General features: G+C 42.1%; 1 protein-coding gene across 2 annotated transcripts; it reads left to right on the forward strand.

Moving 5' to 3' along the window:
- The first annotated feature begins 1,593 nt into the window (after nucleotides 1-1,593).
- On the forward strand, nucleotides 1,594-12,828 carry LOC309720284 (phosphatidylinositol 3,4,5-trisphosphate 3-phosphatase and dual-specificity protein phosphatase PTEN). 2 transcript variants are annotated; one of them, XM_082557039.1, is made up of 10 exons: nucleotides 1,594-2,396; nucleotides 6,057-6,141; nucleotides 6,273-6,317; nucleotides 6,429-6,472; nucleotides 6,696-6,934; nucleotides 7,867-8,008; nucleotides 9,710-9,778; nucleotides 10,363-10,529; nucleotides 11,281-11,622; nucleotides 11,745-12,828. In XM_082557039.1, the coding sequence occupies exons 1-10, from the start codon at nucleotides 2,318-2,320 to the stop codon at nucleotides 11,925-11,927; spliced, it is 1,395 nt and encodes a 464-aa protein (XP_082413165.1). In that variant the 5' UTR covers nucleotides 1,594-2,317; the 3' UTR covers nucleotides 11,928-12,828. The 2 variants fall into 2 exon arrangements, with proteins under 2 accessions (XP_082413165.1, XP_082413166.1); XM_082557040.1 differs by lacking the exon at nucleotides 9,710-9,778.
- Nucleotides 12,829-16,005: the final 3,177 nt, after the last annotated feature.

A 16,005-nucleotide genomic window follows, 5' to 3' on the forward strand; every position in this document is an offset into this window, starting at 1 on the left:
TGCTTCTTAATGTATGTTCTTTAAAATACAGCGTGTGTTTTTTAATATATTATAATTATAATAATTATTATGTGGACATGCATATTAGATCGTTTTTTAGTGAAATATAATCCCTCCAGAATGGCAGGAAATGCCCAGAAACTTACTTTAAAACTAAATATGTTCCCTAAAACGGTGACAGAGCTACAGACCCATGACAGCCTTACACAGGTAGCCAGCAGCTATGACCAGCACTACTTGTGCAGTTAATAAAAGGACAGGTAATGTTTGTCGCGCTGTTGCACACACAGCACGCTCGTTTGTTTCAGTTAGTCAGTTGCAACAAGACAGCTTACCAACGTGTACGTAATAAGCTAATACTCCTGGGTGCTACACACTACAGTGTACGCTGTACACCTACTTACTGGTTTTGTCGCATCAGTCTGTGTCTCTGAGTTAACTTGTGTTTCTCCTACAGCTCCGGACCGCAAAAAATGCGCGTGCTCTTTGTGAGCTCGTTCCCGGCTCGTAACCAGCGCGTTCTGCCGTCGAGGGCGATCATTGGTTAAATGTGATCATGTGACTGATGCAAGCCAGATCCTTTTATTTAGCAAAACTATGATTAATAGTTAAATATTATTGTTGAGGGGCACAGACAGGACTCCGCACGCACACACACATAAAATAAATAAATAAATAAATAAATAAATAAATAAATAAATAAATAAAATTTAAAAGTTGCCTCAACAAAAGGGCACTTTGGGCACTCATCAGGAAAGGGGCGGGTGCTCAAGCCCCTCTAGCCCCCCCCCCCCCCTCTGCACGTCCCTGATTGAGAATAACAACCCAGTAAATAGGCCTGTATGTGACATTTTAGCAAGCGGAACCAGCAGAAAATCCTGGCTGGATTTCCCTCCTTACTATGGATTATTGATCGATCGTTTCATCTCTAACTCTAAATACAATAAATAACTACTCTACACGATATTGTGAAGGATGCACCCTAAATTTAACTGTGAATTTAACTTCACAGTTTGCGCACACCTGTCTTTATTATGTCCGCAATTATATCATGCAGATTTAATCCTGTTCATTTATTTATTTATTTATTTATTTATTTATGGTGGTGTTCGTCATTGCAGACAAAGTGCATGATCATGCAATTAACCTGGGTATAAATTACTTGCTTTGAGAAGACTGAAAAAACAAAGGAACCGATGGAGATATTGTCAACACATAAGCATTTCCTCTGTAAAAGCAAATGCAGTGCAAACTCGTGGTCGACAGTTTGCACTGATATACTTGCCATACCCGAAATGACAGTTTAAACCGCGAAAAGTGACATTATGTTGGAAACTTCCCTAATTACATCACACGTGATAACTGACAGAAGGGAGCGTCGTAAGCGAACACATTTTATCCTTCCGCCACAAGCACGAAATAATTCTATTATCTCGCTTTTCGGGGTCAGAACGATTACTCGTGTAGGCATTTTGCTTTTCAGCGCGTATTCGTAATTAGTAGAAGCATATTAGAGACGTGTGCGTTTGTCAGGTTTCATTAAGCGGGTGGGACTATAACGATGAAGGCGGCGTGATACATACTCTAAAATCCCAGCCTGCTCTACCTTCTTTTTTTCCTTCTGTGGAGGCCATGATGGGAGCCTGAGAGTTCAGCTGGAGCTAGAGGAGCGAGAAAAGAAGATGATTTCACGGGACGGAACTGTCAAATCAGCCTGTACACATTTCTGAACTTTGTATAGTCTCTATACATCGAAGGTGGAGCCTGTCACTTTTTTTCAGATGTGTTCCTGGCAATCAGTCGATGACAATGTTAAATCGTTAGGGGGCATTTGGATCGAAAAAGGAGGTAGCATTAGCTATTGTTGCTAGCTAGCTGTGCTAGCTAGCTAGTTAGCTAGCGAGCTAGCTACGTCTTAGTGACTGGATACGGGTTTAGAGAACCGGTGAGTTCTCTGTCTTCTTGCTGTCAATCGCGGCAGCTGCCATTGAGCCTTCAGCTTGGACATTTCACGGCATTCTGAAGTATTTTCCTCTAAGGACACCTGCATGTATTTTATCCGGGGGTGTTTGCAAAACGAATTGCAGGATTGGGAAAGTCGGGCCTCCGCGGAGGAGCAGAGCAAGGCCCGTCTTTATGATCCAGAGGAAGCCTTTCTAATCCTACCGACAGCCACCGCTACTGCTGGCTAGCACTTCTCTGTCAGGACCTGGAAAATTCAGCCGTGAGCCACCGAGAGCAGACCCAGTGACTGCGACATAATCGGCCAAACCGCCAATACTAGATTACCCCATATAGACTCCTGTCACCTGCTACAATGTCGTCGATTATAAAAGAAATGGTCAGTCGGAACAAAAGGAGATACCAAGAGGATGGTTTCGACCTGGACTTAACATGTATCCTTCTTAATTTGTAAAGCTTTCGGGCCACTGGTCACTAACATGGTCTAGCTGCACTGGTTAAGAGCACTGGAACCAGTTCGGTGGAGTAACGTGAGGTAGATGGCTCCCCTGCTACTTATCGTAGCTAGCTGCTAGTTGGTCCGACAGCGCAGCTTTGCTGTCACCCAGCATGTTTGAAAGATGGTGGATCTGTCAAAGCGGCACGTATGAATACCACACTAACATCACAGCTGGAAACCTCTGTTAAGCTGGACATTGGTCTCTGTGTTTAAATGTGACAGGGCATTTAGCCTGGGTGAACCTGGGTGAAGGTTGTGAAATTGTTAGTCATTTGGCCATATTTATCATTTTAAATCTGTGCCTCTCGTAAGCATATATGATGCGTTTAGGATTTGTTTTAGGGTATCTTTGGCTTTTATTTACATCTGGATTTGCTACCCAGGTTTTTAATTTTCGGTGGGTTTCTCGTTTGTTTTGACACAATCGAGCAAATGGCTAAAGTACTCTTGCCCCTCTTATCTGTGTTTCTTAATGGGTTTAACGTTCACTGATGGATATAAAACTCCTTTCCCTTTTGTTAAGATGGCTATTAAAATATTAAAAGAAATTAAATTTCAATCTTCACAGCAGGACTGACACTGACAATAGCTGACCTCACTGGCGCAGTATTCCCGCTTCTAAAGTTGGTACTTTTGCTTATTTGGCTTGTGGTAAGCTAGAATAGCAACTTAAGTGGTTGACTTTGGGCAGCTAAATGCAAAATGTAATTTGCTACAGTGCTTAAAGTTGGTTAATGGTAAAAGTTTCAATTAATATGCCTTTGTGTTGAGATCACCTCTGAGTCCCAGAGTTTGACATTTTTGGTTTTATGGCGGAATTAAGTTGTCAGATCATATCCTATTGTTTAAAAAAAAAATATATATATATATATATATATATATAAAAACATAAATACATTTCTAAGCAAACTAAAAACAATACAAAGCCAGCTTCTCAAATGTGAAAACTTGATGTAATCAGTTTACTGTAAGAAGAAATTAAGACGTTTGAAAATCCCACCTGGGCTTTGGGACTTTTTCCACATTATTATTGGGTGGTGTGTGTGTGCTGGGGGTGGGGGGTAGGAATCTGAAATTGCAGATTAATCAATAATGGAAGTTCCAACCCTATCTGGTTCCTTAAAGTATACAAAGAGTTGAGCGGCCTGGAGTGTTTATGTACCGAATTTACTTTTGTTATTGTTAGCAACTTGAAAACCTTGCTGAGTGGCGTTTTTTGTTCTTTCTTTTCTGAAAGTGCAGATGTAGAGCTGAGTGCTAGTTACCTTGACTTGACACTATAGATAGAAACATAGTGAAGTGATTTCAGGCAGAGCTGTCAGCTATGATGTATGTGTGACTGCAGATGCTGATGAAAGGCGTGTCTCACAGTATTTGATCTGATGTTTCTCGCCTGCTTTTATAATGTGGTAAATCGAATGTCATGTCTTGTCAGTGGCAGGACTCTTGTGGTATACCTCTACAGCTTTGTGCAGGTGTGAATAGGGTACACCACTCAAAAGTGGAATCTTTCTTTGGTGTGAAGCCACCTCTTGTTTGGATGTGGGCCCTTTCGAATTATCCCTTTTATCATGTTTGGCACTATGTCTAAAAACAATATGGGCTTTCTGCAGTTATGTAATGCAGTATCACAGTTCTGGGAATTGCCCTTAAAATAGAGTTGCCAGTGATCTTGTATCATCATTGCTGTCTGAGTGCTCTCTCCCTCTTACCCTCTCAATCCACCACCTCTCCTCTCGCTCTTTTTCTTTACTACTCCCACTCCTAATTCTCCCTCCCTCTGCTTGCCCCTTTTCCTCTGCTCTCCTCCTTTCCTGTCCTCCCCACCTTAGCTCCTGCTGGGTCCCACTCTCCCTATCTCCCCCCCTCTCTCGTTCTCAGTTGTGGATTTGGCATATGCATAGAGCTGAGGCAGGGCTGGCTTTTAAGAAAAGGCGTGTCTAAAGCATCAGATTTTTTTTTCCTCCTACTTGGAGCTTCCTTCAGGGGTCCAACATATGAATCTCTTTCCAGCTGCAGAAACCAAGACCCCCATGCTCTGGACTGAAGTTCTCCCTGAAGGTTTGTAAAGATCAGTTAAAGTCTGACTGGACCCACTTTGCCCGTAGATCCACGGGTTAGAGTAGCCCATTATAAAGCATTAAAAACTAGTTTTTATCTCCTAATTAGGTTTTTGAGCCCTTAATCAACAGGTTTATTATAGTACAGGATATACAGCTTAGGCGGCTGTGCTGAGTTTCAAGGAAGTAGCTTGGCTGTATGCAAATAACCTCAAAGATTTGCTATAGGGCTGGCTTGAATTTATGTACGAGGCCTGTGTTGTGCATAGCCTGGTTGCATGGGGTTGCGTGCAGGCACTTACTGAAATCCTCTGATGGGGTTTTGCTGAAAATTTCCCCCAAAAATGGCTGAAACAGCATTAATGTCTGCCATAGTACAGTTGACCCGGGTTTGTGGAAAACCTTTTTTTTGTACTTGTAGGTCTGCTGATTGAACAATGAGCTGTGTATATGCAGACTGAATCAAAAGAGTTGACCTTGTGGGCTTTTTACATCCACAGGTTCTTGTATGTGCACTGCACACACCAGGAAAGTTGAGGGCTGTATAGAGGCTGCCGGCTGTGCTTTCTCGCCAAAGCTGTCAGATGCGTGTGTCAAATTATTTTGACCATTTAAAAAGTGATTTGACTCTGGGGGGGGGACAAAACGAAACACATCCAATTAGAAATATTCAGCCTTTCTATTTTTGACGTTGTGGCACAGGAAGTGTAAGAAAAGGTTGCCCTTTAGTCAGTGGTTAAAGTGTGAAATCCCACAGCTTAGACTGACGAGCAGACTTCAGTTACAGGTAGGCGTTGGAGCCGAGCCTTCAAGACATGCATGCCAACCAAATTATTCTTTTTCAGTGCAATGTGACACTGATGTGCGCCTTTAAGAGTGAATGTATGTCACCATATAATTGGCCACGACATTTTCCTCACCGTTCTTGCGGAAATATGGAGCCATTTGAAACACAAACACCACCTTTTTCTGCACCTGCAAATTTGCAGCTCGGCGCATTTGTTTTTTGAGTTAACTTTTTTTCCCTCTTCCTTACATGTGTGACTTCATGTTTCCCGCTTGCAATCTCGCAGATATTCAAATGTCTCTGGCTGAATTCAGACTAGATAAGTCGAACATTTGCGATCATCCCAATATAACTTTATGTTCTAAAAATACATGCCGGTCAGGGAGCAGAGACTCTACTCATGCACCCACATGTGGGCCTGGCTGAAGCAGGAGCACGGTTACTCCTGCCGTCACTGCTTGCTTCTCACTGTCAAGGCCATCTGTCACAACATGCACGCACATACTGGCCAGCACCCCTCCCCTATTCTCCTGTCTATCCATAACTACAATCACACTCTTATAATGGCGTGGACTAAAACTTTTCTCAACCCTTTCACTCATGTCTGCATTCTTGAAGTTGTGCTGTAATGGCAAATTCTTTTAAGCAGTCCTTTCCTTTAAAAGCTTTAGTTCTGACGCTGGGAGCCTTGGTAGTAGCTCCCTCTTGATTTCCTGCAGATTGTACATTTCCTTGACTGCTTGAACAGATATTTACCCAAATATCATTGCAATGGGCTTTCCAGCAGAGAGACTTGAAGGCGTGTACAGAAACAATATAGATGATGTAGTACGGTAAGTGTGATCTCGGTAAAGGGTAATATAACAAACATGCAGTTTATCCTGCAGTACATGAGTTTATTCGTTTTGCTCTAGCACTTTGATCTCATATCGATCTAATGATTTTATTATTTTTCTGCGGACAGGTTTTTGGATTCAAAGCATAAAAACCACTACAAAATCTACAACCTGTAAGTTTCTACATTTTGTTTGCATCTGAGCTCATCCTTGTTTACTTACCAGCTTCCTCTTGTGTGATTGCTAACTGGAGTTTTCTGGGGGGGATTTTCTTGACATTTCAGCTGTGCAGAAAGACACTACGATACTGCCAAATTTAACTGCAGAGGTAGGCTGCTTCACATTTTCTATAAATGCTGTTTTTAAGAAATAAAAGCCCTGCTGAAGGCCTGATGACGCACAAGGTCGTCAGATCTCTCAAAATACTCAGCATCTCCCTGCCCACCTTGTCTATGCTGACCTGTTTGCACTGTCTCCCCCCCCCCCCCCCCTCCCCCTCCCCCCCTCTCTCATCACAACTTTGCGTGGGCTTGCATCCCGCCACACCTCAGTTGCACAGTACCCCTTCGAAGACCATAACCCTCCTCAGCTGGAGCTTATTAAGCCGTTTTGTGAAGACCTGGACCAGTGGCTCAGTGAGGATGACAATCACGTGGCGGCCATTCACTGTAAGGCCGGGAAGGGCCGCACCGGAGTCATGATCTGCGCGTATCTCCTCCATCGTGGGAAATTTCAGGAGGCCCAAGAAGCACTTGACTTTTATGGGGAGGTCAGGACAAGGGACAAGAAGGTGAGATCACGAAACAAATGCTTTCAATTCCGAAGGCTTTATTACTTTTTAGAGCAGTTGCATCAAGCAGGGCAGTGACTGATGAGCCACATCCTGCTTAATTGGTTTCAAATTGAAAGTAAATTTCATGTTCAAGCTAAGAAAAAGAGAGGGAGACCATACAAGATGACTGAGTTGATTTTCACTAATAATTATCAAGGTTGCAAAGATTTGAACACACATAGAAAACAAAGATTTGAACACACATAGAAAACAGAAGCATAATTTCAGGCACCAGTGCTCTGTTTTAAGAAGTAATACATATTAAACGGATAAACTCGAAGGTGATCTCATGTTGCATCCTGCGTCCCTCATCTGCGTCAAAACCACGGATGTCAAATTCATTTTGCATTGTGGGCCACATGCAGATACGGCCTACTTAAGTGTGCCGAACCAGTGAAACTCCCTTTTCTGTCAGTCTAAAATAGTTTCACTACACATTTAATCTGCGAGATATTTTAACATAAGTAATAGTACTGTAGTTTCATCAACACATCTCAGTTTTACTACATGATTAAAAAATGCTGCTTTGAGCTTAAAATGTAAGAAAAAGACTGTCCTGTAATTATAAAATGAAAAATATTTATTTTCTTTTTTCTTTTCGCTGTAATCCGACTTTAAAATCATACATTTCTATAGTAGATAGTGACTGATTGGGAGCTTTCTGTTATTTGTTTATCTGTTACTTATTTACAGTGGTTTAGTATGACTGGCTGTGGGGGGAAAGCCATAAAACTTATAAAATACACTTAAAAGTCTCAAATTCATGTCATCCTTTCAATTTTTTTCAAAGCCGTCCAGTGGGCCAGAGTGGACTCTTTTCCGTGCCAATTCCAGCCCCTGGGCTTTATGTTTGGCACCCCTGGATTAAACATTGTTGCTTTTGTTTGCAGGGAGTAACGATCCCGAGCCAGCGTCGCTACGTCTACTACTACAGCTACCTACTGAAGCACCAGCTGGAGTACAAGCCGGTGGCATTGCTCTTCCACAAAATGGTGTTCGAGACTCTCCCTATGTTCAGCGGGGGCACCTGCAGTGAGTCACGCTCATGTTCAACTTCAACTCCAATCTAGGGCGTAGGCATGCATACCGCTGTTCAGACAGAGCGAGGGCCTTGCATGTATGGTGCACCGTGGGGCTAACCCACACACTGCAGCGTAGCACCGTAGGGCATTGCAGGTCATCTGTGGTGGAGCCAAGTTGTCCTCTGCTGTTTCTTTTTTTTATTTTTTTTTTAATAGCCTTGTTGAGTACAGCTGAATTTCGTGCTGTATTTAACTAACAAGGGCGGTTTTGTATCGATCAAGTCTGCTTGTTGCTGCTCACAGAAAATCCCGGTGAACCAGATCCCCACTGGTTGTCTTAATAAAAATTTCAGATTTTTTTTTCCACAGGAGCCTTTTAAGATTTTTATTAGCTCCGAAAACTGCAAAGCCGAGCCATTAATTTAAATTTTTTTTGGCTCCTCTCTAGTGAGAGACTTTTATAGGATTTCGTTTTCTATGCTCACCATCGAGAAGAACTACAGCATGCCCTTCTATAGAGAAGAGCGCATCCTATAGTAGTAGCTACATAAGCACAGGTTTTACATGTTTTCCTAAGGCCGAACCAGGAAGTAACTTAAAGTCGAGAGGAATTTAGATGGCAGTAATTTTAGCAAACAATAGCGCAGCACTCAGTAAGTCACTGACGGTAACAGCCACTCAGTTATGAGTATTTACATATCACTGCATGTTTGCTCAGAGTTTAATTGATATGACGGCTGTAAAATGTCTGCCAACATTTGCACTTGTTCTCCCCTGTTGACGTAGTGACAAACGCAAGCAGTCCAACCCGTTTGATTTATTTTTTTTTAACAGCCGTCAAAACCAAATGCTTACTGCAGTGCTAACTTTAGTGATTTCCCCAAATTTCTAAGCAAATAATGTCACTCTTAATTAAATTTCATTCCCTGCGTTTCATTTTTCATGTTCACATGAATGCAGAGTGTTTAGCTGCATGTAGAAAACCTTTTTTTAGTGTTTAAATAGTGCTCTGTTTTAGCCTGAGGAGGGGGTTTAAAAAAGTGAAATAATTCTGCTTATCTGCTCAAATGCATCTGAGTCATACGATGTTGTGCTCTCCTCGTATCTGAATTTGTCCATTTTTAGCTGTCGGTCAGAAAAAGCAACCTGTCCTTCCTTCATGTCTGTGACTTCTTTACCCTAACACGTGACTGTGCTGCAAACCCCTGACTGTATCGATCCTTCCTTCTTTTTTTCCCCTGCTAACCCTCTGCTTAAAAAGGCCCTATTCTGAGTTTGACGTCTTTGTATGTGCATCACTTTTTTTCTGTTTTGCGGTTTGTTTTTCTAGCTTTTCTAGTTCTTAGCTCACTGCAGTGATAAAATAGAAACCAGTTTAATTGCTAGAAACTGCTCAATGTCAAACACTTCTCTCTTTATTTCCACCAAAGAAAACTGACGCATTTTGGTCGTTTGATTTTCAGCAATTTCAAAGTTCCCCGTTTGTTTCTTCCTCTTTGTGTTTCTCATGTGCACACTAGGTGCCTTGTCAAACGTTTTTGTAAGATGCACAACTCTGCTTTGAAGCCACGGATTGAATGTTGTTGTTAAGAAAAGCTATGTAGATGTAAATATTTGTGTAGAGCTCTTGTGTTTTGTACCTGCTGTGCTGTCAAGCCCCTGACAGGCCAGCCAGGCCCTGTTTGTGATAATCTCCTTCTTTCTCTCTAAGGGGACAGTACCATTAAAAACAGGAGCGAGCCGACCCCTCAGGGCTTCAAGAAAGGGAATTGGCATTGGGGTAAATGAGCCTTTCATCCATTATTATTTTTTCACTCATTTGTTTTTATATGGCCCCAGAGATCCAGAAGGCAGGAGCAGTCTGAGGTAGACATGTTGCTTAGCAGGAAAGGAAAAGCTTAGGGGCACATGAAGTCATCTCCAGCACCACCATCCACCCTGACAGGAAGAAGAAAGGGTTAAAATTCTTCTAAATGCAACGTGTTGTGCTGGTCCAAGACCAAACCAATGACTGTCTATCAGAATAGGGTCCTGTGTCTCTGGTTCTGGGTCTATTTGGGTGTTACATTTTGTGGCCTGTTAACTTTCCCTTTCTCCTCCTTAATTTTAATATAATGTTTTATCACTTTTTTTTTCACTTACTCAGTGGGTGGGAGGTGGTGGTGTGCTGTGCCATTTTCTTTTGTCAAACGCATGTAATAACACTTGTATCCTGTCTCGCCCTCCTGATTTACTCCCTCCTCCACTGTCGCTCACTCCTCTTATTGTGCTTTCTGTCTCTTCTCTCCCACTCCCCCCTTCCCCCTCTCACAAATCTCACCCATCGTGCTCCTCACCCCTGTACAACGTCAACACTTTTTCCAGATCCCCAGTTTGTGGTGTACCAGCTGAAAGTGAAGATTCACACATCGAACCCCGCTCACACACGGCGCGAGGACAAGCATATGTTTTTTGAATTTCCCCAGCCGCTCCCAGTCTGCGGAGACATCAAAGTGGAGTTCTTCCATAAACAGAATAAGATGTTGAAGAAGGTTAGTTGTCTGTGTTTGGGAGATTTCATTGCGGCTTCATTTGCTCAGTCTAATTTAGGAGCTTATTTCAGCCACTGTATGCCATAAAGTGACTAGGTCACAGAACGATAAGACGACTAAGCATTTTCACACTTGGCAGGGTGCCAGCAATTACGGTTTTATTGCCACAGTTCTCACAAATAAACCAAAAATCAAAAATGTGGTATTTTTAATATCTTGGGTCTCTGTGCTGCAGGCCAGTTTTGTCCCAAAAACTATTAAAAACAGATCAATTAGGCACACCATTGGCATGTTCCTTCAGGACCACAAGCAGGGCAACCAGTTTATTTTGAGGTAAATCCCTCATTCGCTGTCCTGCTGCCATAAATACTGAAATTTATATTAACCCACAGCTGAAAATAGACCCCAAAAAATGCACTGTTTACTCCTGTTAGTAGTGTTTGCTAAAAACGACACTGGTTAAATGCTCGCTAATTTCCTAAAATGGCTCGGTGCAGTTTTTAACAAACGCTTCTGAAACAGGAGTAGAATAGTGCATTGGTAGAAAGAAATGTACTGGGTGCACAGCAGTTGAAAAATACTTAAACTGACTAGTGCAAGGCTGGCTTTTCTCTGAATTTGTTGACAGTAAAAAATGGACCATCAGCCTTAGCTAGAACAACTGATTTTGGAAAGAAACCTAATCAAAAACCTGTAAAGTTTCCTTTCAGTACTTCATTCACTCAATCTGTTGTAACCTCTCCCCCTCCAGGACAAAATGTTTCATTTTTGGGTGAACACTTTCTTCATCCCTGGACCAGAGGAGGGTGGGGACAAGATGGAGAACGGGGCAGTTAACAGTTTAGAGAGCCAGCAGGGGCCACCAGGGCAGGGTCTTCCGGGACAGGGACCTGGACCAGGCCGACCGGGACTGGGCCAACTGCAAAGTGCCGAGTGCAAGGACAACTGGAGAGAAAACTACAGGGAGGAGAAGAAGGAAAGCAGCAAAGAAAGCGACAGGGACAAGGACTATCTCATCCTGACACTTAATAAGAACGACTTGGACAAGGCCAACAAAGACAAAGCTAACCGCTACTTCTCACCAAACTTCAAAGTAAGTGCTGTAATCTTTCTGCTGTTGAATAACCGTATATCTGCTGTCAGTTCACTTTGCATTTTTAAACTGAAAAGAGCAGCGACGAGACTTGTTTGTGATCATCTCGTCTTGGTTTCCAGGTGAAGTTGTACTTTACGAAAACCGTGGAGGAGCCGAACTCCGAGGCTAGTACTTCAACATCAGTCACCCCCGACGTTAGCGACAATGAGCCAGACCATTATCGATACTCTGACACCACTGACTCAGATCCGGAAAATGAACCTTTTGATGAAGAGCAGCACACACAAATCACAAAAGTGTGAACTCTTTTTAAACAAGAAAAAGGAAGAAATTATACAGCAGAAAAAAAGGAGAAAACTTGAATATAAACTCAAAAGAAGAACCTTTGTCCCTTCCCTCCCCCAGACGGCAATAGAATATCATCATGTCAAATGCCAATTTTAGGGGGAAAAAAGATGAAATATCCTGACCAATATATTGTTTTGTTTTGTTTTTTTCTCTCTCTGGCACGACCATGAACCATGTGCGAGGTATTGACACTGTTGCCCCATGGGAAAAGGTGCTGTAGCTATAAAACTGTGTTTATATATATATACATACATATATGTATATACATATATACATGCATATATAACAAACTTTTTCGTGTCAAAGACAATGGAAAGAGTACCACAATCAGGAGATGGGAGTTGAAGTGTGGGAGAAGCTAGAATGATATACGAGGACTATGCTGCTCTTCTCCTGTCTAAACCAAGGCCAGTGCTGCAGTCACTTTGTTTCACTCCCTCTCTTCTCCTCTCATCTTTTACTCTCCCCCACCCTCCATCCTCTCCTCCTTCCTATATTCCTTTACTGTGAATGCTTCTTGTGCTCTTTGCAGGCTGTCTCACGTGACTTTTGGCCTTTGTGCAGTGCAAACTGCATGCGGGCAGTGGGTTGGGGGTGGGCGGGGGTTATAAAGAGGCTGTGATGATGTCTAAAGCATTGCCATTCCTGTTCCCACTGTGTATATGTTAAATTATGCAGAACAAGGCATCCCATGTAATTGTTAATGTTTTTTTTATCCTAAGATAATAAAAATATAATACACAAAACAGCAGGGAGACAAGTGTTTGCAATAATGTTGACACTACATTTCAAGGACAATGGTGAATTTGCATGTATTAGAATTGGCGTCCATCCCTAATAAATGTATGCAATGTTGTCTTTTTTTTTTTTTTCTTTTTGATAATGAAAGCAGCTTTGAGATTCTTCTGCGTGGGGTTTCCCGCTGCTTTGAGTCATGCTCACAAAATTACATCACAGCTTTATGTAATAGAGCTGCTGTTTTCCGTTAATGAAAATCATGCAGAATGAAAATGAATTTCCAAAGTGAATTTTTGTCATTGGGCGTCGCGGCTAGTGCGGTCTTCTAACTTGACACCGCTGCTGTCAAATGAAGTCGTAATTTTAAATGACGGTACCCAGACCCTGTAATCTAAATTTTTAGCATGTGTGAGACGGGACTTTAGTGCAGAGCGCTGTCCCTGGTGAGAAGGGGGAGGGAAAAAAATGCTGTAAAGCAGGTTGTCGTTGGAGCTGTGTTAACAGTAACTTCCTGCTTTAAAGGTCAGTGCTGCAAATAGCGAGTGGGACCTGAGTTAGGGAAGTGATGGAACGATTGTTGTTAGAAGTTCAACTGATGGCGAAAAGCCCACTTTAAACAAATAACACTGAGTGGAACCAGGGAGCTGCGAGCATCTAATGGCAGTGTAGTGGTGAGAAAAAGCAGAAATTGGTTGATTATATTTGGAAACATTGCTGCAGATTGGAGTTTGTGCAACCTCGCTTTCGTGGTTTTTACATTTTTGCCAAGTACCAGTAGATTTTTCTGAGAAGCAAACTGACCTCTGAACCCTAATAACAACATTAACATTTATGAGCCAAAGCAGCCCGACTTCATACCAGAGTATCAGCGCTGCATGTGGAGTGGCTTCTGCTGGTTAATAAAGGCGTTCTCCATATGAAATGAGCAGAGGAAGGAAAGGCTGCCAGCCCAGGAGGGAGGTGTGCGAGGCCTCTGGTAGTCGAGCCTGCTCTGCTTGCAGGCTTGTGTGGTTCCCCAAATGAAAGGGTAATAGGATTAACAAGCATGTTGCTGTGATAGCAGTGCAGAAAGTGGCAAGACCCTGGCTAAAGCTTGGCCCAAAGTCTCCTGATAATAAAATAAAGTATGAATTAAACATATATTTTAAAAATTGTTCCACCCCCGGGGGCTGGCAGTCGCATAATCCCCTTCTGCTCTATTAAGACTCGGTGCCCGGCTCTTTCGTGTTGATAGAGACATCAAAGCCAACCAGCGCAGCGTCAAATGAGACAGGCAGCAGTCGCAGGGGCCCAACTGTAATTGGCTGAGCCGAGAAGGAGGGAGAGACTGGTAGATTAATAATGAATGTTCTGTGCTGGGCTGAGAGACCAGAGAGATGCCTCAGCTCTCCACAGGCACACAAGACTGAAGCGAACCAAGAGCCGTGACTTCAGCCAAGTTTGAGAGTCCAGCTCTTTGCTTCTGATTGCTACTCTCATCACTTAAACACTCCAGAAACTGCACCTGAAATATGAATCGAAATGTATTGCCTCATTTGAATGTCTTGAGGGCTGGCTCCTCAGAAAAAATGTTTAATTTCCCCCACATTACCATCTCTCAAGAGGTGAGGCACCAATGGAGAAGCAGGAGATTTGGAGGAATGTTTGCTTTGCATAACGTGAATGTGAATTTTCCTTCCGACATGTGGATTAAACAGTACATTATACATCCAGCAGAACAAAGATGGAAGATGATACAGCGTTTGCGGATATGATGTGGAAAAACGGAGGTGTTGGTTTGTTACAGTTAGAATCAGCTGGTAAAGACTCCCAAAGTTGGATAACTAGCCGTATTGATGGATGTGTTTATGCTTATCCTGAACCTAAGACTAATTAATTAAGAATAATTAAGAGATCTGTACACCTTGGTGCTAATTTTTCCAGGTGGTCACTTCCAGTATTGCAATGAAAATAGAAATCCCAGCTGCCCAAAAAATATTTGTCTCACATACCCGAGAAAAACTGATTTTAATCTATAGAAGTACAATCTTTTTACTACTTAGATAAAAGGTGTGTGTGTGTGTGTAAGTTGTTTGATTAAACTGAATATATTATCCTAATAGTATAAAGATGTTAATCTCAAATGTAGCTTAATGGCTTGATGTTAAGATCCTGGGTTGAACCCCATTTTGCCTTTAGAGCTGTCTTAAAGGTACAGTAAGTATTTTTTCAGGTTACGTGATAGAAAGAAGTGATTGCTGTACTCATAAATATGCATTGATTAGTGTATAATTACATCTTCTAACACATGATGTGTTCTCATAAACTCAGAATTAATCCATTAAAAGTAAGGCGTGGGCCGTAGTTTATTTTATTATAGTTTTATTATAGCCTATAATTTCAGGCTCAAGTTTCCAACGATGTTAAATCCACTTCAAGGAAGGTTTCACTGATGGCCACTAACAGTGTCAAAACACTGTGCACTTGAATTGTGAAGGGCAAGAAAACAGAATGCGGTTGACTCTGCAATTTACTGAGATCTAGTTGTGAGACTTTACACACTGTACCTTTAACTCTTTATAGCTTAGATTCAACAAGGTGCTGGAAAAAGTCTCCAGAGATTTTGGTCCGTATTGATAGCATCACGTAGTTGGTGCAGATTTGCCATAGGCATGTTCAAGAAATCACTGTGAGATGATTTGAGCTTTGTGGTCTTCTGCTGCTGTAGCCCATCCAAGTTTGACATCCTGTGCATTCAGATATGCTCCTATGCATACCTTGGTTGTATCAGGTGCCTTCCTTTTACCTCGAAGCAATCTGCCCGTTCCCCTGCGACCTCTGAAATCAACAAGGCATTTTCATTCATTTCAGAGAACTGCCATTCACGGAATATTTCCTCTTTTTTGGACCATTTTCTGTAAAATCTAGAGATGGTTGTGTGGGAAAATCCCAGCAGATCAGTGGTTTCTAAAATACTCATACCAGCACAGCTGGCGTCACTGACAATGCCACCTTAAATCATCTCTCTTCTCCATTCTGATGCTTGGTTTAAACTTCAGCAGGTCGTATTAACGATGTCTGCCTGCTGTTGCTGCCATGTGAGTCCCTGATTAGTTATTGCGATAACAAGCAGTTGAACAGATGTACCTAATTTATATTTTACTTCCTAGATTAGATAATTAGTGACTAATTAAGGAATTCATTCAGTGAACTTTGCTCTTCAGTACTCATTTTAACCAATAAAAATGGTGTACAATGGTGAATAAAAATGTTACAGGGAGGACCTAAAGAGAAAAGTCGGGAAAAAACAGCTTA

This window comes from Aulonocara stuartgranti (genome assembly GCF_965226115.1).
Source record: "Aulonocara stuartgranti genome assembly, chromosome: 13".
In the NCBI taxonomy this organism is placed as follows: domain Eukaryota; kingdom Metazoa; phylum Chordata; class Actinopteri; order Cichliformes; family Cichlidae; genus Aulonocara; species Aulonocara stuartgranti.